General features: G+C 44.6%; 1 protein-coding gene across 10 annotated transcripts in view; it reads right to left on the bottom strand.

The window, feature by feature from the left end:
- Positions 1-25098, bottom strand: part of LOC112259654 (rho GTPase-activating protein 12) — a 159762-nt gene that overhangs the window by 56064 nt on the left and 78600 nt on the right. For 8 of the 10 annotated variants that reach the window (XM_042329042.1, XM_042329040.1, XM_042329043.1 and 5 more), the window contains 4 exons: positions 8939-9082; positions 8533-8664; positions 6268-6477; positions 1917-1997 (listed from right to left, as the gene is read on the bottom strand). In XM_042329042.1, coding sequence (XP_042184976.1) covers positions 1917-1997; positions 6268-6477; positions 8533-8664; positions 8939-9082 — 567 coding nt within the window. The remainder of the gene's footprint in view (positions 1-1916; positions 1998-6267; positions 6478-8532; positions 8665-8938; positions 9083-25098) is intronic. The other 2 variants (XM_042329047.1, XM_042329048.1) reach the window with 2 other exon arrangements.

The raw sequence follows: 25098 nt of genomic DNA, 5'->3' as shown, positions 1-25098 counted from the left end.
CTGCAGAGAGGAGGGAGGAGGGGGAGTGTTGGTACTGCAGAGAGGAGAGGGAGGGGGAGGTTGGTACTGCAGAGAGGAGAGAGGAGGGGGAGGTTGGTACTGCAGAGAGGAGAGGGAGGGGGAGTGTTGGTACTGCAGAGAGGAGGAGGAGGGGGAGTGTTGGTACTGCAGAGAGGAGGAGAGGGGGAGTGTTGGTACTGCAGAGAGGAGAGGGGGGGAGTGTTGGTACTGCAGAGAGGAGAGAGGAGGGGGAGTGTTACTGCAGAGAGGAGAGAGGAGGGGGAGTGTTGGTACTGCAGAGAGGAGAGAGGAGGGGGAGTGTTGGTACTGCAGAGAGGAGAGAGGAGGGGGAGTGTTGGTACTGCAGAGAGGAGAGAGGAGGGGGAGTGTTGGTACTGCAGAGAGAGGAGAGGAGGGGGGGAGTGTTGGTACTGCAGAGAGGAGGAGGAGGGGGGAGTGTTGGTACTGCAGAGAGGAGGAGGAGGGGGAGGCAGAGAGGAGAGAGGAGGGGGAGTGTTGGTACTGCAGAGAGGAGAGAGGAGGAGGGGGGGAGTGTTGGCACTGCAGAGAGGAGAGAGGAGAGGGGGGGAGGTTGGTACTGCAGAGAGGAGAGAGGAGAGGGGAGGGGGAGTGTTGGTACTGCAGAGAGAGAGGAGGGGGGGGAGTGTTGGTACTGCAGAGAGGAGAGGAGAGGTTGGGGGGGAGGTTGGTACTGCAGAGAGGAGAGGGAGGGGGAGGTTGGCACTGCAGAGAGGAGAGGTTGGGGGAGTGTTGGTACTGAGAGAGGAGGGTTGGGGGAGGTTGGCACTGCAGAGAGGAGAGAGGAGAGGGGGGGAGTGTTGGTACTGCAGAGAGAGAGGAGAGGTTGGGGGAGTGTTGGTACTGCAGAGAGGAGAGAGGAGAGGCTGGGGGGAGTGTTGGTACTGCAGAGAGGAGAGGAGAGGTTGGGGGTGTTGGTACTGCAGAGAGGAGAGGGAGAGGTTGGGGGTGTTGGTACTGCAGAGAGGAGAGAGAGGTTGGGGGAGTGTTGGTACTGCAGAGAGGAGAGAGAGGTTGGGGGAGTGTTGGTACTGCAGAGAGGAGAGGGAGGGGGTGTTGGTACTGCAGAGAGGAGAGGTTGGGGGTGTTGGTACTGCAGAGAGGAGAGGTTGGGGGAGACTGCAGAGAGAGGGGGTGTTAGTAGGGGGGGGGGAGTGTTGGTACTGCAGAGAGGAGAGAGGAGAGAGAGGGGGAGTGTTGGTACTGCAGAGAGGAGAGAGGAGAGAGGAGGGGGAGTGTTGGTACTGCAGAGAGGAGAGAGGAGAGAGGAGGGGGAGTGTTGGTACTGCAGAGAGGAGAGAGGAGAGAGGAGGGGGAGTGTTGGTACTGCAGAGAGGAGAGAGGAGGAGGGGGGGGAGGAGTGTTGGTACTGCAGAGAGGAGAGGTTGGGGGGGTGTTGGTACTGCAGAGAGGAGAGGTTGGGGGTGTTGGTACTGCAGAGAGGAGAGGTTGGGGGTGTTGGTACTGCAGAGAGGAGAGGTTGGGGGGTGTTGGTACTGCAGAGAGGAGAGGTTGGGGGGGTGTTGGTACTGCAGAGAGGAGAGGTTGGGGGTGTTGGTACTGCAGAGAGGAGAGGTTGGGGGGGTGTTGGTACTTATAAACACCAACACTTTCAACTAAAAATACAACTTAACACTTTATTTTTATATTACCTTTATTTAACTAGGAAAATCAGTTAAGAACAAATTCTTATTTTCAATGATGGCCTAGGAACAGTGGGTTAACTGCCTGTTCAGGGGCAGAACGACAGCTCGGGGGTTTGAACTTGCAACCTTCCGGTTACTAGTCCAACGCTCTGACCACTAGGCTACCCTAACTTGGGGGACAATCAATGAAACCATTGAACTGAAACAGTGAGGTAGTGTAGAGGGCCGTACCTTGGGCAGCTCCCACTCTGACCTGGAGCCATCAGCACTGTAGTAGTATGGTCTACCCTGTTCATCCACGTGCTTTATCCACTGGAAACACACACACACACACGGGAGATGAGATACACCAGGTTACTAGACCATGACGTTCAAAAAGACAGAAATGTCTCTCTTTTGTCAGCGGTCTATGAGCCATGCTAAATATGTGATAGTAGTGTGGTCAAGTCTAAGTGAAATATAGACATTCCACATGACAGTACAGACGTCTGTAAATCAGCCGAGAGAGCTCAATAGAGAGAGAGAGAGCTCAATAGAGAGAGAGAGAGCTCAAGAGAGAGAGAGCTCAATAGAGAGAGAGAGCTCAAGAGAGAGAGAGCTCAATAGAGAGAGAGAGCTCAATAGAGAGAGAGAGAGCTCAATAGAGACCTCAATAGAGAGAGAGAGAGCTCAATAGAGAGCTCAATAGAGAGAGAGAGCTCAATAGAGAGAGAGAGAGCTCAATAGAGAGAGAGAGCTCAATAGAGACCTCAATAGAGAGAGAGAGCTCAATAGAGAGCTCAATAGAGAGAGAGAGCTCAATAGAGAGAGAGAGAGCTCAATAGAGAGAGAGAGAGCTCAATAGAGAGAGAGAGAGAATAGAGAGAGCTCAATAGAGAGAATAGAGAGAGAGAGAGATCAATAGAGAGAGAGAGAGCTCAATAGAGAGAGCTCAATAGAGAGAGCTCAATAGAGAGAGAGAGAGATCAATAGAGAGAGAGATATCAATAGAGAGAGAGAGAGATCAATAGAGAGAGAGATATCAATAGAGAGAGACAGAGATATCAATAGAGAGAGACAGAGATATCAATAGAGAGAGACAGAGAGATCAATAGAGAGAGAGAGATCAATAGAGAGAGAGAGATCAATAGAGAGAGAGAGATCAATAGAGAGAGAGAGATCAATAGAGAGAGAGAGATCAATAGAGAGAGAGATATCAATAGAGAGAGAGAGATCAATAGAGAGAGAGAGATCAATAGAGAGAGAGAGATCAATAGAGAGAGAGAGAGAAATAGAGAGATCAATAGAGAGAGAGAGATCAACAGAGAGAGATCAATAGAGAGAGATCGAGAGAGAGAGATCGAGAGAGAGATCGAGAGAGAGATCAACAGAGAGAGATCGAGAGAGAGATCGAGAGAGAGATCAATAGAGAGATCGAGAGAGAGATCGAGAGAGAGATCAAGAGAGAGAGAGATCGAGAGAGAGAGATCGAGAGAGAGAGATCGAGAGAGAGAGATCGAGAGAGAGAGCGATCAAGAGAGAGAGAGCGATCAAGAGAGAGAGAGCGATCAAGAGAGAGAGAGAGCGATCAAGAGAAGAGAGAGAGAGAGCGATCAAGAGAGAGAGAGAGAGAGCGATCAAGAGAGAGAGAGAGAGCGATCAAGAGAGAGAGAGAGAGCGATCAAGAGAGAGAGAGAGCGATCAAGAGAGAGAGAGCGATCAAGAGAGAGAGAGAGCGATCAAGAGAGAGAGAGCGATCAAGAGAGAGAGAGAGCGATCAAGAGAGAGAGAGAGCGATCAAGAGAGAGAGAGAGAGCGATCAAGAGAGAGAGAGAGAGCGATCAAGAGAGAGAGAGAGAGCGATCAAGAGAGAGAGAGAGAGCGATCAAGAGAGAGAGAGAGAGCGATCAAGAGAGAGAGAGAGAGCGATCAAGAGAGAGAGAGAGAGAGCGATCAAGAGAGAGAGAGCGAGAAGAGAGAGAGAGAGAGATCAAGAGAGAAGAGAGAGAGAGAGCAATCAAGAGAGAGAGAGAGAGCAATCAAGAGAGAGAGAGAGCGATCAAGAGAGAGAGAGAGAGAGCGATCAAGAGAGAGAGAGAGAGCGATCAAGAGAGAGAGAGAGAGAGCGATCAAGAGAGAGAGAGAGAGAGCGATCAAGAGAGAGAGAGAGCGATCAAGAGAGAGAGAGAGCGATCAAGAGAGAGAGAGAGCAATCAAGAGAGAGAGAGAGAGAGCAATCAAGAGAGAGAGAGAGAGAGCGATCAAGAGAGAGAGAGAGCGATCAAGAGAGAGAGAGAGCGATCAAGAGAGAGAGAGCGATCAAGAGAGAGAGAGAGCAATCAAGAGAGAGAGAGAGAGCAATCAAGAGAGAGAGAGAGAGCGATCAAGAGAGAGAGAGAGCGATCAAGAGAGAGAGAGAGCAATCAAGAGAGAGAGAGAGAGCGATCAAGAGAGAGAGAGAGCGATCAAGAGAGAGAGAGAGAGCGATCAAGAGAGAGAGAGAGAGAGAGAGCGATCAAGAGAGAGAGAGAGCGATCAAGAGAGAGAGAGCGATCAAGAGAGAGAGAGCGATCAAGAGAGAGAGAGCGATCAAGAGAGAGAGAGAGAGATCAAGAGAGAGAGAGCGATCAAGAGAGAGAGCGATCAAGAGAGAGAGCGATCAAGAGAGAGAGCGATCAAGAGAGAGAAGAGAGAGAGCGATCAAGAGAGAGAGAGAGAGCGATCAAGAGAGAGAGAGAGAGAGCGATCAAGAGAGATCACTAGTGTTAGAGATCGAGAAAGATCAATAGAGAGTAGAGGTCGACCGATTATGTTTTTTTCAACACCGATGCCTATTATTGGAGGACCAAAAAAGCCGATACCGATTAATTGGCCGATTTATAAAATGTTTTTGTAATAATGAAAATTACAACAATACTGAATGAACACTTATTTTAACTTAATATAATACATAAATAAAATCAATTTAGCCTCAAATAAATAATGAAACATGTTCAATTTGGTTTAAATAATGCAAAAACAAAGTGTTGGAGAAGAAAGTAAAAGTGCAATATGTGCTATGTAAGAAAGCTAACGTTTAAGTTCCTTGCTCAGAACATGAGAACATGTTGGTTGTTGGTTTCTTTTAACATGAGTCTTCAATATTCCCAGATAAGAAGTTTTAGGTTGTAGTTATTATAGGAATTATAGGACTATTTCCCTCTATACCATTTGTATTTCATTAACCTTTGACTATTAGATGTTCTTATAGGCACTTTAGTATTGCCAGTGTAACAGTATAGCTTACGTCCCTCTCCTCGCTCCTCCCTGGGCTCGAACCTGCAACACAACGACAACAGCCACCATCGAAGCAGCATTACCCATGCAGAGCAAGGGAAACAACCACAGGCTCAGAGCGAGTGACGTTTGAAACGCTATTAGCGTGCGCTAACTAGCTAGCCATTTCACTTCGGTTACACCAGCCTCATCTCAGGAGTTGATAGGCTTGAAGTCATAAACAGCGCAATGCTTGGCGCACAACGAAGAGCTGCTGGCAAAACGCACAAAAGTGCTGTTTGAATGAATGTTTACTCGCCTGCTTCTGCCTTCCACCGCTCAGTCAGATACTTAGATACTTGTATGCTCAGTCAGATTATTTGCAACTCAGGACACGCTAGATAATATCTAGTAATATCATCAACCATGTGTAGTTAAATAGTGATTATGATTGATTGTTTTTTATAAGATAAGTTTAATGCTAGCTAGCAACTTACCTTGGCTTACTGCATTCGCGTAACAGGCAGTCTCCTTGTGGAGTGCAACGAGAGAGAGGCAGGTCGTTATTGCGTTGGACTAGTTAACTGTAAGGTTGCAAGATTGGATCCCCCGAGCTGACAAGGTGAAAATCTGTTGTTCTGCCCCTGAACAGGCAGTTAAACCACCGTTCCTAGGCCGTCATTGAAAATAAGAATGTGTTCTTAACTGACTTGCCAAGTTAAATAAAAAAATATTTAAAAAAACGTTTAAATCGGCACGATTGTTATAAAAACTTGAAATCGGCCCTAATTAAATCGGCCATCCCGATTAATCGGTCGACCTCTAATAGAGAGAGATCAAGAGAGCAAGCGAGATCAAGAGAGCAAGCGAGATCAAGAGAGCAAGAGAGATCAAGAGAGCACGAGAGATCAAGAGAGCACGAGAGATCAAGAGAGCACGAGAGATCAAGAGTGCAAGAGAGATCAAGAGAGAGAGACCAAGATAGAGAGATCAAGAGAGAGATCAAGAGAGAGAGACATCGAGATCGAGAGATCAAGAGAGAGAGACCAAGAGAAAGAGAGCGATCAAGAAAAATTGAGCGATCAAGAGAGAGAGAGATCAACAGAGAGAGAGATCAAGAGAGAGAGATCAAGAGAGAGAGAGATCAAGAGAGAGAGATCAATAGAGAGAGAGAGATCAATAGAGAGAGAGAGATCAATAGAGAGAGAGAGATCAATAGAGAGATCAATAGAGAGAGAGAGATCAACAGAGAGAAAGATCAACAGAGAGAAATAGATCAACAGAGAGAAATAGATCAGAGAGAGAGAGATCAACAGAGAGAGAGATCAACAGAAAGAGACCCCGGTACCTTCTCATTAGTATAATCACTGACATACAGAGTGTGTCCATGCTCATCCAGCTCTTCTGACCAACCCCGGGGCGGGTAGCCGTACTGGCTGTCTGATTGGCTAGAATACGTGCTGTGGCAGTTGTCCTCCAACAACAGAGGCTGGAACGGACTAATGGACAGCGAGAGGAGAGGAAGGAAGGACGGGGAGAGAGAGAGCGGCGGAGTCGTCTATGATTAGGGAGGGAAACGGGACAGAGAGGAAACGGGACAGAGAGGGAGAGAGGGAGGAAACGGGACAGAGAGGGAAACGGGACAGAGAGGGAGAGAGGGAGGGAAACGGGACAGAGAGGGAGAGAGGGAGGGAAACGGGACAGGGAGGGAAACGGGAGAGGGAGGGAAACGGACAGAGAGGGAGGGAAACGGGACAGAGAGGGAGAGAGGGAGGGGAACAGAGAGAGGGAAACGGGACAGAGACAGGGAGGAAACGGGACAGAGAGGGAGAGAAAGGGGACAGGGAGGGAAACGGGAGAGGGAAGAAAGGGGACAGAGAGGGAAACGGGACAGAGGGAAACGGGACAGAGGGAAACGGGACAGAGGGGGAGAGAGGGAGGGAAACGGGACAGAGAGGGAGAGAGGGAGGGAAACGGGACAGAGAGGGGGGAGGGAGGGAAACGGGACAGAGAGGGAGGGAAACGGGACAGAGAGGGAGAGAGGGAGGGAAACGGGACAGAGAGGGAAACGGGACAGAGAGGGAAACGGGACAGAGAGGGAGAGGCAGAGAGAAAGGGAGAGAGGGAGGAGAGAGAGAGGGTCAGAGATAAATAGAGCGAGAGAAGGACCAATCACCATTGAATTACGTATGCACAGAGAATAGAAAGCACCAATCAGCAGTCATCATGAATCATAGTCCTCTAAGAACGAGACATTTACAACACAGTAAAGCACCAGTCCTGGGTTCAAATACTGGAACATCTGTTCTCGTCTGGGATGTTGGCAATGAGGCCCCTTTAACTGGCTTCGTACTGGTCACAGAGACATACAAATTGTATCCACAAGTTCATCTGACTCTGGGGAGGAAGATAAAAGGGCCTCATTGCCAAAATCCTGAAGTACCCCTTTAAGTTACATCACAGCTGGGAAACGAGGCCTAGATGTTTAGATGATCCGTCACGGGGAGGCCTGAAGTCCCCCTTTAAAGGAAAACTCCGCTCAAAAACTCAGCTTAAAAATATTTTTGGTATTTTCTTCATTAGTCCACGGATACAGTCCCAAAATGTGCTGCATGTCTTCTTCTTCACGAGGATGTGATCGGTGACACTTCACTTCTTGAAAGTCCGATATCTTAAAACCTTGACTGCTGACATGCAAAACACTTGTGGGTTTTATCATCACTGGATAAATGAAGAAAATGTCAAGAGATTGTATTTTGAGTGGAGTTTCCCATAAAGTGCATTACTCCAGGAAAATTAAATCAAGCACAGGTAAAAAAAATTTTTTTAAATGACTTCAAATAGTATTTGAACCCAGGGGTGTGAAGCACAGAGAGTTGAAGACGGCAGGAACATCGAAGCACCCGACTCAGTCTGAACACGGTTACTGGGTGTGGCCAGACAGAGGATACTGCAGAATACAAACATGTACTGCTGCAGTAACAGCAAACTAATGAGGATGGGACCAGTTTCACAGTTTGAGGAGCACCGACTGCATGTGGCCACAAGGTGGCAGTGTGGTGCTATTATCATCATTCTAGAGAACAAAATGTACTGTGATCCTGCCAGAAGCACGTACACCTCATGACTTTTCATAAATGTGTTTGAATTTGCTTGTTTCTGTACCTAAGTGTGTGTTCGAGTAAGTGTGTGTGTGTGTGTGTGCTTGTGTGTGTGTTTGAGTAAGTGTGTGTGTGTGTGTGTGTGTTTGAGTAAGTGTGTGTGTGTGTGTTTGAGTAAGTGTGTGTGTGTTTGAGTAAGTGTGTGTGTGTTTGAGTAAGTGTCTATGTGCGTGTGTGTGCGAGCGTGTGTGTGTTTGAGTAAGTGTATGTGCGGCGTGTGTGTGTGTGTGTGTGTGCGTGTGTGTGTTTGAGTAAGTGTGTGTGTGTGTGTGTGTGTGTGTGCGCGTGTGTGTTTGAGTAAGTGTGTGTGCAGCGTGTGTGTTTGAGTAAGTGTGTGTGCGGCGTGTGTGTTTGAGTAAGTGTGTGTGCGAGCGTGTGTGTGTGTGCGAGCGTGTGTGTGTGTGTGTTTGAGTAAGTGTGTGTGTGTTTCCAACACATGTCCCAGTACATACCTCCGTCTCCCCAGTGCTATTGCTGTGGGATTCCCCCCGGCTGCTGCCACTACTGGCGTCTCTGGCTCGGGGAGGTTTCCATGTCCTCTCCTGGGTGGAACGGTTGAAGTAGAACGGTCTGCCGCTCTGGTCCTTCAAATGGAATTCAAAATCTTTGTCCATTACAACATTTCATCAAATTGACATTTGTCTTCGGCTCGTGGTGAAAAACAGTAAAATGACAAACACAGATCAGACAACATCATATAGAATCATTCACAAATGGCACCCTACTCCCCATTTAGTGCACTACTTTTGACCAGAGCCATAAGGGCCCTGTAGTGCACTAAATATGTGATAGGGTTCCATTTGGGACGCACAGAGACGATAGCGAAGCTACACAATCTATGACGGTAGTAGTACAGACCTTGTGGGCCTCCCAGTCCCCCAGGACATGCTGTGGGAAGTTGGAGGGGTCGGGGGGCAGGCTGGTCCCAGAGATCTTCAGCTCCTGCAGGTTAGTGTAGACAGGAGACTCAGGACGACCACCCTGACCCGGCAGAGAGACAGTCTGGAGAGGAGAGGAGAAAGAGAGATATTGGTTGGTAAATTTGATTTTTGATTTTACAATGACAGCCTCCCCCGGATGGCACTGGGCCAGTCCCTATGGGACTCCCGAACACGGCCGTTTGTGATACAGCCCGAGATCGAACCAGGGTCCGTAGCGACAGCTCTAACACTGAGATGGAGTGCCTTAGGAGCCCTAAGTACTTGAATGACTTGTCTTAATGTTGACGTGAGCCACACAGACTCTTGAGAGAGAAAGAGAACGGACAGACAGCGTAATGAATAGTTTACCTGATGAGGAATAACTCCTGGCACTACAGAATGAATTCTAACATCATCAGGTGCAGGTCAGGACATTTTTTAAATGACAACACAGTCTCAAATTCCCCTTTTCTCAAGTGTGTCACTAAAGCACAATGGGTTAGTAATAGACTTGTTGGTGAACACTTGACTGACAGGGATTGACATAAAATGCTTGCCTTGGGCAAGTAAAAAACAAACAAACAAAATGGTCGGACAAGAAGAATATAGATTTAAAAATTGTCTGAATGGACAAGTAAAAAAAATAAAAAAGTCACGCAAAAAAAAAAATCACTATATCAAACAATTAGTCTACTCTGATCAGAACTGTATCAGAGTCTTACACCTATGGAGAGCGAGAGAGCGAGAGAGCAAGAGAGCGAGAGAGCCAGAGAGCCAGAGAGCGAGAGAGCGAGAGAGCCAGAGAGCAAGAGAGCGAGAGAGCGAGAGAGCCAGAGAGCAAGAGAGCCAGAGAGCCAGAGAGCGAGAGAGCCAGAGAGCCAGAGAGCCAGAGAGCAAGAGAGCCAGAGAGCCCAGAGAGCCAGAGAGCCAGAGAGCCAGAGAGCCAGAGAGCCAGAGAGCCAGAGAGCCAGAGAGCCAGAGAGCCAGAGAGCCAGAACAAGAGAGCAAGAGAAACCAGAAACCAGAGAGCAAGAAAGCAGAGAGAGAGCAGAGAGCCAGAGAGCCAGAGAAAACCAGAAAGCCAGAAACCAGAAAACCAGAAAACGAGAAAGCGAGAGAAAACCAGAGAAACCAGAAAGCCAGAAACGAGAGAGCCAGAGAACCAGAAAACAAGAGAGCCAGAGAGCAAGAGAGCCAGAGAGCAAGAGAGCCAGAGAGCCAGAGAGCCAGAGAGCCAGAGAGCCAGAGAGCCAGAGAGCCAGAGAGCAAGAAAGCCAGAGAGCCAGAGAGCAAGAGAGACAGAGAGACAGAGAGCCAGAGAGCAGAGAGACAGAGAGACAGAGAGCCAGAGAGCCAGAGAGACAGAGAGCCAGAGAGCCAGAGAGCCAGAGAGCAAGAGAGCCAGAGAGACAGAGAGCCAGAGAGCCAGAGAGACAGAGAGCAAGAGAGCCAGAGAGCAAGAGAGCCAGAGAGACAGAGAGCCAGAGAGCCAGAGAGACCAGAGAGCCAGAGAGCAAGAGAGCCAGAGAGCCAGAGAGCAAGAGAGCCAGAGAGACAGAGAGCCAGAGAGCCAGAGAGACAGAGAGACAGAGAGCCAGAGAGACAGAGAGCCAGAGAGACAGAGAGCCAGAGAGCCAGAGAGCAAGAGAGCCAGAGAGACAGAGAGCCAGAGAGACAGAGAGCAAGAGAGCCAGAGAGCAAGAGAGCCAGAGAGCCAGAGAGACAGAGAGACAGAGAGCCAGAGAGACATAACATGAGAGACAGAGCATGAGAGACAGAGAGCCAGAGACAGAGCATTAGAGACAGAGCAAGAGAGACAGAGCAAGAGAGACAGAGAGACAGAGCAAGAGAGACAGAGCATTAGAGACAGAGCATTAGAGACAGAGCATTAGAGACAGAGCAAGAGACAGAGCATTAGAGACAGAGCAGAGAGACAGAGACAGAGCATGAGAGACAGAGCATGAGAGACAGAGCAAGAGACAGAGCAAGAGAGACAGAGCATTAGAGACAGAGCATTAGAGACAGAGCATTAGAGACAGAGCAAGAGAGACAGAGCAAGAGAGACAGAGCATTAGAGACAGAGCAAGAGAGACAGAGCATTAGAGACAGAGCATTAGAGACAGAGCATTAGAGACAGAGCATTAGAGACAGAGCATTAGAGACAGAGCATTAGAGACAGAGCATTAGAGACAGAGCATTAGAGACAGAGCATTAGAGACAGAGCATTAGAGACAGAGCATTAGAGACAGAGCATTAGAGACAGAGCATTAGAGACAGAGCATTAGAGACAGAGCATTAGAGACAGAGCATTAGAGACAGAGCAAGAGAGACAGAGCAAGAGAGACAGAGCAAGAGACAGAGCATTAGAGACAGAGCAAGAGAGACAGAGCATTAGAGACAGAGCATTAGAGACAGAGCATTAGAGACAGAGCATTAGAGACAGAGCATTAGAGACAGAGCATTAGAGACAGAGCTTTAGAGACAGAGCATTAGAGACAGAGCAAGAGAGACAGAGCATTAGAGACAGAGCATTAGAGACAGAGCAAGAGAGACAGAGCATTAGAGACAGAGCAAGAGAGACAGAGCATTAGAGACAGAGCATTAGAGACAGAGCATTAGAGACAGAGCATTAGAGACAGAGCATTAGAGACAGAGCATTAGAGACAGAGCATTAGAGACAGAGCTTTAGAGACAGAGCATTAGAGACAGAGCAAGAGAGACAGAGCATTAGAGACAGAGCATTAGAGACAGAGCATTAGAGACAGAGCAAGAGAGACAGAGCAAGAGAGACAGAGCATTAGAGACAGAGCATTAGAGACAGAGCATTAGAGACAGAGCATTAGAGACAGAGCAAGAGAGACAGAGCAAGAGAGACAGAGCATTAGAGACAGAGCATTAGAGACAGAGCATTAGAGACAGAGCATTAGAGACAGAGACAGAGCATTAGAGACAGAGACAGAGCATTAGTGACAGAGACAGAGCATTAGTGACAGAGACAGAGCATTAGAGACAGAGCATTAGAGACAGGGACAGAGCATTAGAGACAGGGACAGAGCATTAGAGACAGAGACAGAGCATTAGAGTGACAGAGCATTAGAGACAGGGACAGAGCATTAGAGACAGGGACAGAGCATTAGAGACAGAGCATTAGAGACAGAGCATTAGAGACAGAGCATTAGAGACAGAGCATTAGAGACAGAGACAGAGCATTAGAGACAGAGCATTAGAGACAGAGCATTAGAGACAGAGCATTAGAGACAGAGCATTAGAGACAGAGCATTAGAGACAGAGCATTAGAGACAGAGCATGAGAGACAGAGACAGAGCATTAGAGACAGAGCATTAGAGACATAACAAGAGAGACATAACAAGAGAGACAGAGCATTAGAGACAGAGACAGAGCATTAGAGACAGAGCATTAGAGACAGAGCATTAGAGACAGAGCATTAGAGACAGAGCATTAGAGACAGAGCATGACAGAGCATTAGAGACAGAGACAGAGCACAGAGCATTAGAGACAGGGACAGAGCATTAGAGACAGAGACAGAGCATTAGAGACAGAGCATTAGAGACAGAGCATTAGAGACAGAGCATTAGAGACAGAGCATTAGAGACAGAGACAGAGCATTAGAGACAGAGCATTAGAGACAGAGCATTAGAGACAGAGCATTAGAGACAGAGCATTAGAGACAGAGCATTAGAGACAGAGCATGAGAGACAGAGACAGAGCATTAGAGACAGAGCATTAGAGACATAACAAGAGAGACATAACAAGAGAGACAGAGCATTAGAGACAGAGCATTAGAGACAGAGCATTAGAGACAGAGCATTAGAGACAGAGCATTAGAGACAGAGCATTAGAGACAGAGCATTAGAGACAGAGCATGAGAGACAGAGCATGAGAGACAGAGACAGAGCATTAGACAGAGCATTAGAGACAGAGCATTAGAGACAGAGCATGAGAGACAGAGCAAGAGAGACATAACAAGAGAGACATAACAAGAGAGACAGAGCATTAGAGACAGAGCATTAGAGACAGAGACAGAGCATTAGAGACAGAGCATTAGAGACAGAGCATTAGAGACAGAGCATTAGAGACAGAGCATTAGAGACAGAGCATTAGAGACAGAGCATTAGAGACAGAGACAGAGCATTAGAGACAGAGCATTAGAGACAGAGACAGAGCATTAGAGACAGAGACAGAGCATTAGAGACAGAGACAGAGCATTAGTGACAGAGACAGAGCATTAGAGACAGAGCATTAGAGACAGGGACAGAGCATTAGAGACAGGGACAGAGCATTAGAGACAGAGACAGAGCATTAGTGACAGAGCATTAGAGACAGGGACAGAGCATTAGAGACAGGGACAGAGCATTAGAGACAGAGCATTAGAGACAGAGACAGAGCATTAGTGACAGAGAAAGAAATTTGCACAGCAGGAAAAATTATAAATATACAGACTAACTAAAAAGCCAATTCAAAACAGTGTACTTTGGCTGGTTATCTAGCTACTTTACCCTAAATAAATCTAACCGTTTGTGGGCGGTTTGTATGGGTTACTTTCACCGAGCATGAGAGACAGAGCATGAGAGACAGAGCATGAGAGACAGAGCATGAGAGACAGAGCATGAGAGACAGAGCATGAGAGACAGAGCATGAGAGACAGAGCATGAGAGACAGAGCATGAGAGACAGAGCATGAGAGACAGAGCATGAGAGACAGAGACAGAGCATGAGAGACAGAGCATGAGAGACAGAGACAGAGCATGAGAGACAGAGACAGAGCATGAGAGACAGAGCATGAGAGACAGAGACAGAGCATGAGAGACAGAGACAGAGCATGAGAGACAGAGCATGAGAGACAGAGACAGAGCATGAGAGACAGAGCATGAGAGACAGAGACAGAGCATGAGAGACAGAGCATGAGAGACAGAGACAGAGCATGAGAGACAGAGCATGAGAGACAGAGACAGATCATGTGAGACAGAGCATGAGAGACAGAGCATGAGAGACAGACAGAGCATGAGAGACAGAGACAGAGCATGAGAGACAGAGACAGAGCATGAGAGACAGAGACAGAGCATGAGAGACAGAGACAGAGCATGAGAGACAGAGAAAGAAATTTGCACAGCAGGTACAATTATTATATACAGACTAACTAAAAAGCCAATTCAAAACAGTGTACTTTGGCTGGTTATCTAGCTACTTTACCCTAAAAAAAATCTAACCGTTTGTGGGCGGTTTGTATGGGTTACTTTCACATATGTCCCATGATACTTGTCGGGGGTCGTAGAGTAAAATGGAGAACACAATAGTATTTGTAAGAGTCTCCCCCTTTCCAGAGAGTTTGTGTGTCTCATGGTCTGACGAACACAGCTGTAGCTCGGCCACCTTGCACCACAGATGAGGAAGTCTACCGTAAGCGGATGTGGTGGATGGAGACGCAGCCCATATACAAAACAAACATCTCTCTTTGATGGGGATGTTTTTATTATGTTACTAAGATTGATAAATTGGTGTTTCAACTGACTTTTAAGGATCAACTATTCAGCTATTAGCATGTATTAATGTCATCATGTCCAATGTCCTAAAATAATGTTCAACCGGCCCTCAGGTACAACCGCAAATGGCCGACACGCAGCTGATCAGGGTGCACAGCAGTTGAAACCAATGAGTGCAGTATTTTACTTTGTGGGGCGTTAAGTGCCTTGTTCAAGGCCACAATGGCAGGAGATGGTATATAATACACCACAGCCACGGTAAAGTAAATTAACCACAGTCATGGTAAAGTAAATTAACCACAGCCACGCTAGAGTAAATCAACCACAGCCACGGTAACCACAGCCACGGTAAAGTAAATTAACCACAGCCACGGTAAAGTAAATTAACCACAGCCACGGTAAAATAAATTAACCACAGCCACGGTAACCACAGCCACGGTAAAGTAAATTAACCACAGCCACGGTAAAGTAAATTAACCACAGCCACAGTAACCACACCCACGGTAAAGTAAATTAACCACAGCCACGGTAAAGAAAATTAACCACAGCCACGGTAAAGTAAATTAACCACAGCCACGGTAAAGTAAATTAACCACAGCCACGGTAACCACAGCCACGGTAACCACAGCCACGGTAGAGTAAATCAACCACAGCCACGGTAAAGTAAATCAACCACAGCCACGGTAACCACAGCCACGGTGGAGTAAATCAACCACAGCCACGGTAACCACAGCCACGGGAGAGTAAATCAACCACAGCCACGGTAACCACAGCCACGGGAGAGTAAATCAACCACAGCCACGGTAACCACAGCCACGGGAGAGTAAATCAACCACAGCCACGGTAACCACAGCCACGGTAGAGTAAATCAACCACAGCCACGGTAACCACAGCCACGGTAGAGTAAATCAACCACAGCCACGGTAAAGTAAATCAACCACAGCCACGGTAAAGTAAATCAACCACAGCCACGGTAAAGTAAATCAACCACAGCCACGGTAGAGTAAATCAACCACAGCCACGGTAAAGTAAATCAACCACAGCCACGGTAGAGTAAATCAACCACAGCCACGGTAGAGTAAATCAACCACAGCCACGGTAAAGTAAATCAACCACAGCCACGGTAGAGTAAATCAACCACAGCCACGGTAACCACAGCCACGGTAGAGTAAATCAACCACAGCCACGGTAGAGTAAATCAACCACAGCCACGGTAAACACAGCCACGGTAGAGTAAATCAACCACAGCCACAGTAACCACAGCCATGGTAACCACAGCCACTGTAACCACAGCCACTGTAACCACAGCCACGGTAGAGTAAATGAACCACAGCCACGGTAGAGTAAATCAACCACAGCCACGGTAAACACAGCCACGGTAGAGTAAATCAACCACAGCCACGGTAACCACAGCCACGGTAACCACAGCCACGGTAACCACAGCCACGGTAACCACAGCCACTGTAACCACAGCCACGGTAGAGTAAATCATAGTAAGCAAAAAGGAAAACAAGGCCGGAGGGGAAAAGAGGAAGATAGTCAGGAAGGGAAGTAAAACACAGATTGGTTCCGTACATTGACCTGACCGTTGGCTTGATACCATAAGTCATTTAGAAGGAGAGGCCGTGCAAACACAGTAAATACAGACTACAGTAAATACAGACTACAGTAAATACAGACTACAGTAAATACAGACTACAGTAAAACAGTGTTACGTCTCAAATAGCACTATACACAGAGTGTACAAAACATTAGGAACACCTGCTCTCTCCATGACAGACTGACCAGGTGAGTCCAGCTGAAAGATATGATCCCTTATTGGATGTCAGATGTTAAACCCACTTCAATCAGTGAAGATGAAGGGAAGCAGACAAGTTAAAGAAGGATTCTTAAGCCTGGAGACAATTGAGACATGGATTGTGTATGTGTGTCATTCAGAGGGTGAATAGGCAAGACAACATATTGAAGTGTCTTTGAACAGGGTATGGTAGTAGTATGGCAGTAGTGTGGTAGGTGTATGGTAGTAGTAGTGTAGTAGTATGGTTTGTGGTAGTAGTATGGTAGTAGTAGTGTAGTAGTATGGTAGTAGTAGTAGTAGTAGTAGTAGTAGTATGGTGGTAGTGTGGAAGTAGTATGGTGGTAGTGTAGTAGTAATGTAGTATTGTGGTAGTAGTAGTGTAGTAGTGTGGTAGTAGTAGTATGGCAGTGGTAGTATGGTAGTAGTAGTGTGGTAGTAGTGTGGCAGTAGTAGTATGGTAGTAGTATGTTTAGTATGGCAGTAGTAGTAGTGTAGTAGTATGGTAGTAGTAGTATGGTTAGTATGGTAGTAGTAGTATGGTAGTAGTAGTATGGTAGTAGTTGTGGTAGTAGTATGGTAGTAGTATGGCTGTATGGTAGTAGTAGTGCAGCATGGTAGTAGTAGTATGGTAGTAGTATTATGGCGGTAGTATGGTAGTACGGTAGTAGTATGGTAGTACGGCAGTAGTAGTATGGTAGTAGTAGTATGGCGGTAGTAGTATGGTGGTAGTATTATGGTAGTAGTAGTGTAGTAGTATGGTAGTAGTAGTGTGGTAGTAGTATGGCGGTAGTAGTATGGTCGTAGTATGATAGTATGGTAGTAGTAGTGTAGTATGGTGGTAGTAGTATGGTAGTAGTAGTGTAGTAGTATGGTAGTAGTGTGGTAGTAGTATGGTAATAGTAGTATGGTGGTAGTATGGTAGTAGTATGGTAGCAGTAGTGTAGTAGTATGGTAGTAGTATGGCAGTAGTAGTATGGTTAGTATGGCTGTGGTATGGTAGTAGTGTGGTAGTAGTGTGGTAGTAGTGTAGTAGTATGGTATTATTGTGGTAGTAGTATGGTAGTAGCATGGTAGTAGTATGGTTAGTATGGTAGTAGTATGGTAGTAGCATGGTAGTAGTATGGTTAGTATGGTAGTAGTAGTGTAGTAGTAGTATGGTGGTAGTAGTATGGTGGTAGTAGTATGGTGGTAGTAGTATGGTAGTAGTAGTATGGTAGTGGTATGGTAATAGCATGCTTAGTATGGTAGTAGTAGTATGGTAGTGGTATGGTAGTAGTAGTATGGTAGTAGTAGTGTAGTGGTAGTAGTATGGTAGTAGTAGTGTAGTAGTAGGGTAGTAGTAGTAGTGTGGTAGTGGTATGATAGTAGTGTGGTAGTAGTCCGGTAGTAGTGCGGTAGTAGTGTGGTAGTAGTATGGTAGTAGTAGTGTAGTAGTATGGTAGTAGTAGTGTAGTAGTATGGTAGTAGTATGGCAGTAGTGTGGTAGTAGTAGTGTAGTAGTATGGTGATAGTAGTGTAGTAGTAGTGTAGTAGTACGGTGGTAGTATGGTAGTAGTGTAGTAGTATGGTAGTAGTGGTGTGGTAGTAGTAGTGTAGTAGTATGGTAGTAGTGGTGTGGTAGTAGTAGTGTAGTAGTATGGTAGTAGTGTGGTAGTCGTAGTGTAGTAGTATGGTAGTAGTAGTGTAGTAGTATGGTAGTAGTAGTGTAGTAGTAGTGTAGTAGTGTGGTAGTAGTAGTGTAGTAGTGTAGTAGTAGTATGGTAGTAGTAGTGTAGTAGTAGTATGGTAGTAGTAGTGTAGTAGTATGCAGTAGTAGTATGGTAATAGTATGCTAGTATGGTTAGTATGGTAGTAGTAGTATGGTAGTAGTATGGTAGTAGTAGTATGGTAGTAGTAGTGTAGTGGTAGTATGGTAGTAGTATGTTAGTAGTAGTGTAGTAGTAGTAGTGTAGTAGTAGTGTGGTAGTCGTAGTGTAGTAGTATGGTAGTAGTAGTGTAGTAGTAGTATGGTAGTAGTAGTAGTGTAGTAGTATGGTAGTAGTAGTGTAGTAGTATGGTAGTAGTGTGGCAGTAGTAGGGTAGTAGTATGGTAGTAGTAGTGTGGTAGTAGTGTAGTAGTAGTATGGTGGTAGTAGTAGTGTAGTAGTATGGTAGTAGTGTAGTAGTAGTAGTGTAGTAGTATGGTAGTAGTAGTGTGGTAGTAGTGTAGTAGTAGTATGGTGGTAGTAGTAGTGTAGTGGTATGGTAGTAGTGTAGTAGTAGTAGTGTAGTGGTATGGTAGTAGTGGTGTAGTAGTAGTAGTGTAGTAGTAGTGTAGTAGTATGGTAGTAGTACTGTGGTAGTAGTGTAGTAGTATGGTGGTAGTAGTAGTGTTGTAGTAGTAGTGTAGTAGTAGTATGGTGGTAGTAGTATGGTAGTAGTAGTATGGTAGTGGTATGGTAGTGGTATGGTAATAGCATGCTTAGTATGGTAGTAGTAGTATGGTAGTGGTATGGTAGTAGTAGTATGGTAGTAGTAGTGTAGTGGTAGTAGTATGGCGGTAGTAGTGTAGTAGTATGGTAGTAGTAGTGTAGTAGTAGGGTAGTAGTAGTAGTGTGGTAGTGGTATGATAGTAGTGTGGTAGTAGTCCGGTAGTAGTGCGGTAGTAGTGTGGTAGTAGTATGGTAGTAGTAGTGTAGTAGCATGGTAGTAGTAGTGTAGTAGTATGGTAGTAGTATGGCAGTAGTGTGGTAGTAGTAGTGTAGTAGTATGGTGATAGTAGTGTAGTAGTAGTGTAGTAGTATGGTGGTAGTATGGTAGTAGTGTAGTAGTATGGTAGTAGTGGTGTGGTAGTAGTAGTGTAGTAGTATGGTAGTAGTGGTGTGGTAGTAGTAGTGTAGTAGTATGGTAGTAGTGTGGTAGTCGTAGTGTAGTAGTATGGTAGTAGTAGTGTAGTAGTATGGTAGTAGTAGTGTAGTCGTAGTGTAGTAGTGTGGTAGTAGTAGTGTAGTAGTGTAGTAGTAGTATGGTAGTAGTAGTGTAGTAGTAGTATGGTAGTAGTAGTGTAGTAGTATGCAGTAGTAGTATGGTAATAGTATGCTTAGTATGGTTAGTATGGTAGTAGTAGTATGGTAGTAGTATGGTAGTAGTAGTATGGTAGTAGTAGTGTAGTGGTAGTATGGTAGTAGTATGTTAGTAGTAGTGTAGTAGTAGTAGTGTAGTAGTAGTGTGGTAGTCGTAGTGTAGTAGTATGGTAGTAGTAGTGTAGTAGTAGTATGGTAGTAGTAGTAGTGTAGTAGTATGGTAGTAGTAGTGTAGTAGTATGGTAGTAGTAGTGTAGTAGTATGGTAGTAGTGTGGCAGTAGTAGTGTAGTAGTATGGTAGTAGTAGTGTAGTAGTAGTAGTGTAGTAGTATGGTAGTAGTGTAGTAGTAGTAGTGTAGTAGTATGGTAGTAGTAGTGTGGTAGTAGTGTAGTAGTAGTATGGTGGTAGTAGTAGTGTAGTGGTATGGTAGTAGTGTAGTAGTAGTAGTGTAGTGGTATGGTAGTAGTGGTGTAGTAGTAGTAGTGTAGTAGTAGTGTAGTAGTATGGTAGTAGTACTGTGGTAGTAGTGTAGTAGTATGGTGGTAGTAGTAGTGTTGTAGTAGTAGTGTAGTAGTAGTGTAGTAGTAGTAGTGTAGTAGTAGTAGTAGTAGTGTAGTAGTAGTAGTGTAGTAGTAGTAGTAGTAGTAGTGTAGTAGTACTAGTAGTGTAGTGGTATGGTAGTAGTAGTGTAGTAGTAGTGTAGTAGTATGGTAGTAGTAGTGTAGTAGTATGGTAGTAGTAGTGTAGTAGCAGTGTAGTAGTATGGTAGTAGTAGTGTAGTAGTATGGTAGTAGTATGGTAGTAGTATGGTAGTAGTGTGGTAGTAGTAGTGTAGTAGTATGGTAGTAGTGTGGCAGTAGTAGTGTAGTAGTGTAGTAGTAGTGTAGTAGTATGGCAGTAGTAGTGTAGTAGTAGTATGGTAGTAGTAGTGTAGTAGTATGGTAGTAGTAGTGTAGTAGTAGTGGTATGTTAGTGGTAGTGTAGTAGTAGTCGTGTAGTAGTGTGGTAGTAGTATGATAGTAGTGTGGTAGTAGTATGGTGGTAGTATGGTAGTAGTGTAGTAGTATGGTGGTAGTAGTGTAGTAACAGTAGTGTAGTAGTATGGTAGTAGTAGTGTAGTAGTAGTATGGTAGTAGTAGTAGTGTAGTAGTATGGTAGTAGTAGTGTAGTAGTATGGTAGTAGTAGTGTAGTAGTATGGTAGTAGTGTGGCAGTAGTAGTGTAGTAGTATGGTAGTAGTAGTGTAGTAGTAGTAGTGTAGGAGTGTAGTAGTGTAGTAGTAGTGTAGTAGTATGTAGTAGTAGTATGGTAATAGTATGCTTAGTATGGTTAGTATGGTAGTAGCTGTATGGTAGTAGTATGGTAGTGGTATGGTAGTAGTAGTATGGTAGTAGTAGTGTAGTGGTAGTATGGTAGTAGTATGTTAGTAGTAGTGTAGTAGTAGTAGTGTAGTAGTGTGGTAGTAGTGTGGTAGTAGTATGGTAGTAGTGCGGTAGTAGTGTGGTAGTAGTATGGTAGTAGTGTGGTAGTAGTGTGGTAGTAGTATGGTAGTAGTGTAGTAATATGGTAGTAGTAGTGTAGTAGTAGTGTGGTAGTAGTAGTGTAGTAGTAGTAGTAGTAGTGTAGTAGTATGGTAGTAGTGTGGCAGTAGTAGTGTAGTAGTATGGTAGTAGTATGGTAGTAGTAGTGTAGTGGTAGTATGGTAGTAGTGGTGTAGTAGTAGTATGGTAGTAGTAGTATGGTAGTAGTGTAGTAGTAGTGTAGTAGTGTAGTAGCAGTAGTGTGGTAGTAGTGTAGTAGCAGTATGGTGGTAGTAGTAGTATGGTAGTATGATAGTAGTGGTGTAGTAGTATGGTAGTAGTAGTGTAGTAGTAGTGTAGTAGTAGTATGGTGGTAGTAGTAGTATGGTGGTAGTAGTAGTGTAGTAGTAGTATGGTGGTAGTAGTAGTGTAGTAGTATGGTAGCAGTATGGTAGTAGTGTAGTAATATGGTAGTAGTAGTGTAGTAGTAGTGTGGTAGTAGTAGTGTAGTAGTATGGTAGTAGTGTGGCAGTAGTAGTGTATGTGTTTTGGTGGTAGTATGGTAGTAGTAGTGTAGTAGTAGTATGGTGGTAGTAGTAGTGTAGTAGTATGGTAGTAGTGTAGTAGTAGTAGTGTAGTAGTATGGTAGCAGTAGTGTGGTAGTAGTGTAGTAGTAGTATGGTGGTAGTAGTGGTATGGTAGTATGGTAGTAGTGGTGTAGTAGTATGGTAGTAGTAGTGTAGTAGTAGTGTAGTAGTAGTATGGTGGTAGTAGTAGTTTAGTAGTAGTATGGTGGTAGTAGTAGTGTAGTAGTATGGTAGTAGTGTAGTAGTAGTATGGTGGTAGTAGTAGTGTAGTAGTATGGTAGTAGTGTAGTAGTAGTGTAGTAGTATGGTAGCAGTAGTGTGGTAGTAGTGTAGTAGTAGTATGGTGGTAGTAGTAGTATGGTAGTATGATAGTAGTGGTGTAGTAGTATGGTAGTAGTAGTGTAGTAGTAGTGTAGTAGTAGTATGGTGGTAGTAGTAGTATGGTGGTAGTAGTAGTGTAGTAGTAGTATGGTGGTAGTAGTAGTGTAGTAGTATGGTAGCAGTATGGTAGTAGTGTAGTAATATGGTAGTAGTAGTGTAGTAGTAGTGTGGTAGTAGTAGTGTAGTAGTATGGTAGTAGTGTGGCAGTAGTAGTGTATGTGTTTTGGTGGTAGTATGGTAGTAGTAGTGTAGTGGTAGTATGGTAGTAGTAGTATGGTAGTAGTAGTGTAGTAGTGTGGTAGTAGTAGTGTGGTAGTAGTGTAGTAGTAGTATGGTGGTAGTAGTGGTATGGTAGTATGGTAGTAGTGGTGTAGTAGTATGGTAGTAGTAGTGTAGTAGTAGTGTAGTAGTAGTATGGTGGTAGTAGTAGTTTAGTAGTAGTATGGTGGTAGTAGTAGTGTAGTAGTATGGTAGTAGTAGTAGTGTAGTAGTATGGTAGTAGTGTAGTAGTAGTAGTAGTGTAGTAGTGTAGTAGTAGTAGTATGGTAGTAGTAGTGTAGTAGTATGGTAGCAGTGTAGTAGTATGGCAGTAGTGTAGTAGTATGGTAGCAGTGTAGTAGTATGGTAGCAGTAGTGTGGTAGTAGTGTAGTAGTATGGTGGTAGTAGTAGTGTAGTAGTAGTATGGTGGTAGTAGTAGTGTAGTAGTAGTATGGTGGTAGTAGTAGTGTAGTAGTAGTATGGTAGTAGTGTAGTAGTAGTAGTAGTATAGTAGTAGTGTAGTAGTAGTAGTGTAGTAGTGTAGTAGTAGTAGTGTAGTAGTAGTGTAGTAGTAGTAGTAGTATGGTAGTAGTAGTAGTAGTATGGTAGTAGTAGTGTAGTAGTAGTAGTGTAGTAGTAGTATGGTAGTAGTAGTGTAGTAGTATGGTAGTAGTAGTGTAGTGGTATGGTAGTAGTAGTGTAGTGGTATGGTAGTAGTAGTGTAGTAGTAGTAGTGTAGTAGTAGTGGTGTAGTAGTAGTATGGTAGTAGTAGTGTAGTAGTATGGTAGTAGTAGTGTAGTAGTAGTGGTATTATGGTAGTAGTAGTATGGTAGTAGTAGTGTAGTAGTAGTAGTGTAGTAGTAGTATGGTAGTAGTATGGTAGTAGTAGTGTAGTAGTATGGTAGTAGTAGTGTAGTAGTGTGGTAGTAGTAGTTTGGTAGTAGTGTAGTAGTAGTATGGTGGTAGTAGTAGTGTAGTAGTATGGTAGCAGTGTAGTAGTAGTAGTAGTGTAGTAGTAGTGTAGTAGTATGGTAGTAGTAGTAGTGTAGTAGTAGTAGTGTAGTAGTATGGTAGTAGTAGTGTGGTAGTAGTATGGTGGTAGTAGTAGTGTAGTAGTAGTAGTGTAGTAGTAGTAGTAGTGTAGTAGTACTAGTAGTGTAGTGGTATGGTAGTAGTAGTGTAGTAGTATTGTAGTAGTATGGTAGTAGTAGTGTAGTAGTAAGGTAGTAGTAGTGTAGTAGCAGTGTAGTAGTATGGTAGTAGTAGTGTAGTAGTATGGTAGTAGTGTAGTAGTAGTATGGTAGTAGTGTAGTAATATGGTAGTAGTAGTGTAGTAGTATGGTAGTAGTAGTGTAGTAGTATGGTAGTAGTATGGTAGTAGTGTAGTAATATGGTAGTAGTAGTGTAGTAGTATGGTAGTAGTAGTGTAGTAGTATGGTAGTAGTAGTGTAGTGGTATGGTAGTAGTAGTATGGTAGTAGTAGTGTGGTAGTAGTGTAGTAGTATGGTGGTAGTAGTAGTGTAGTAGTAGTGTAGTAGTAGTAGTGTAGTAGTGGTAGTGTAGTAGTAGTAGTGTAGTAGTAGTAGTAGTAGTGTAGTAGTACTAGTAGTGTAGTGGTATGGTAGTAGTAGTGTAGTAGTAGTGTAGTAGTATGGTAGTAGTAGTGTAGTAGTATGGTAGTAGTGTAGTAGTATGGTAGTAGTATGGTAGTAGTAGTGTAGTAAAATGGTAGTAGTAGTGTAGTAGTATGGTAGTAGTAGTGTAGTAGTATGGTAGTAGTAGTGTGGTAGTAGTATGGTGGTAGTAGCAGTGTAGTAGTAGTGTAGTAGTAGTGTAGTAATAGCAGTGTAGTAGTATGGTAGTAGTAGTGTAGTGGTATGGTAGTAGTAGTGTAGTGGTATGGTAGTAGTATGGTAGTAGTAGTGTAGTAGTAGTAGTAGTGTAGTAGTATGGTAGTAGTAGTGTAGTAGTATGGTAGTATGGTAGTAGTAGTGTGGTAGTAGTATGGTGGTAGTGGTAGTGTAGTAGTAGTGCAGTAGCAGTGTAGTAATAGCAGTGTAGTAGTATGGTAGTAGTAGTGTAGTAGTATGGTAGTAGTATGGCGGTAGCAGTGTAGTAGTATGGTAGTAGTAGTGTAGTAGTATGGTAGTAGTAGTGTAGTATTATGGTAGTAGTAGTGTAGTATTATGGTAGTAGTAGTGTAGTATTATGGTAGTAGTAGTGTAGTAGTAGTAGTGTAGTAGTAGTATGGTAGTAGTAGTGTAGTAGTATGGTAGTAGTAGTGTAGTAGTAGTGTAGTAGTATGGTAGTAGTATGGTAGTAGGTGCCTGGCTCACCGGTTTGTGTCACTGCAGCGCTGCTCAACCGTTTCCCGTGGGCATCCAGCCAACTTGACACAACTGTGGGAAGCATTGGAGTCAACATGGACCAGAATCCCTGTGGAACGCTTGACACCTTGTAGAGTCCAGGCCCTAACAAAATATTAGGAAGGTGCTCCTACCGTTTGGTAAACTCAGTGTAGTGCACTACTTTTGACCTGAACCCAGTCCAACGAGCTACGATACAGTGCACAACTTTTGACCTGAACCCAGTCTAACGAGCTATGATTCAGTGCACTACTTTTGACCTGAACCCAGTCCAACGAGCTACGATACAGTGCACTACTTTTGACCAGAGCCCAGTACAACGAGCTACGATATAGTGCACTACTTTTGACCAGAGCCCAGTACAACGAGCTACATCATAATAACGACAACTATTTCTTAAGGAACAAGATTCCAGGAATGACGGTTGTGGTCGCTCACTCATCCAATCATCATCCAATCAAAAGCCATTTTAAGTTGACATGGTATCGGTCAGCTTTGTCACAGACTTCATAGAACCAATGCTTCTCTGTTATTGATTATGCCGGGAAACATTAGTTTAAAAAGGTACAGTTCATACCCCTAACAAAATAAGAGACTCGAGTGTGTGACATTTTGAGAAACAAA

The sequence above is a fragment of the Oncorhynchus tshawytscha genome, linkage group LG10 (genome assembly GCF_018296145.1).
Source record: "Oncorhynchus tshawytscha isolate Ot180627B linkage group LG10, Otsh_v2.0, whole genome shotgun sequence".
Taxonomy (NCBI): Eukaryota; Metazoa; Chordata; class Actinopteri; order Salmoniformes; family Salmonidae; genus Oncorhynchus; species Oncorhynchus tshawytscha.
The sequence above is the reverse complement of the archived record's forward strand: the minus strand, read 5'-3'. Positions and strand labels throughout refer to the sequence as shown.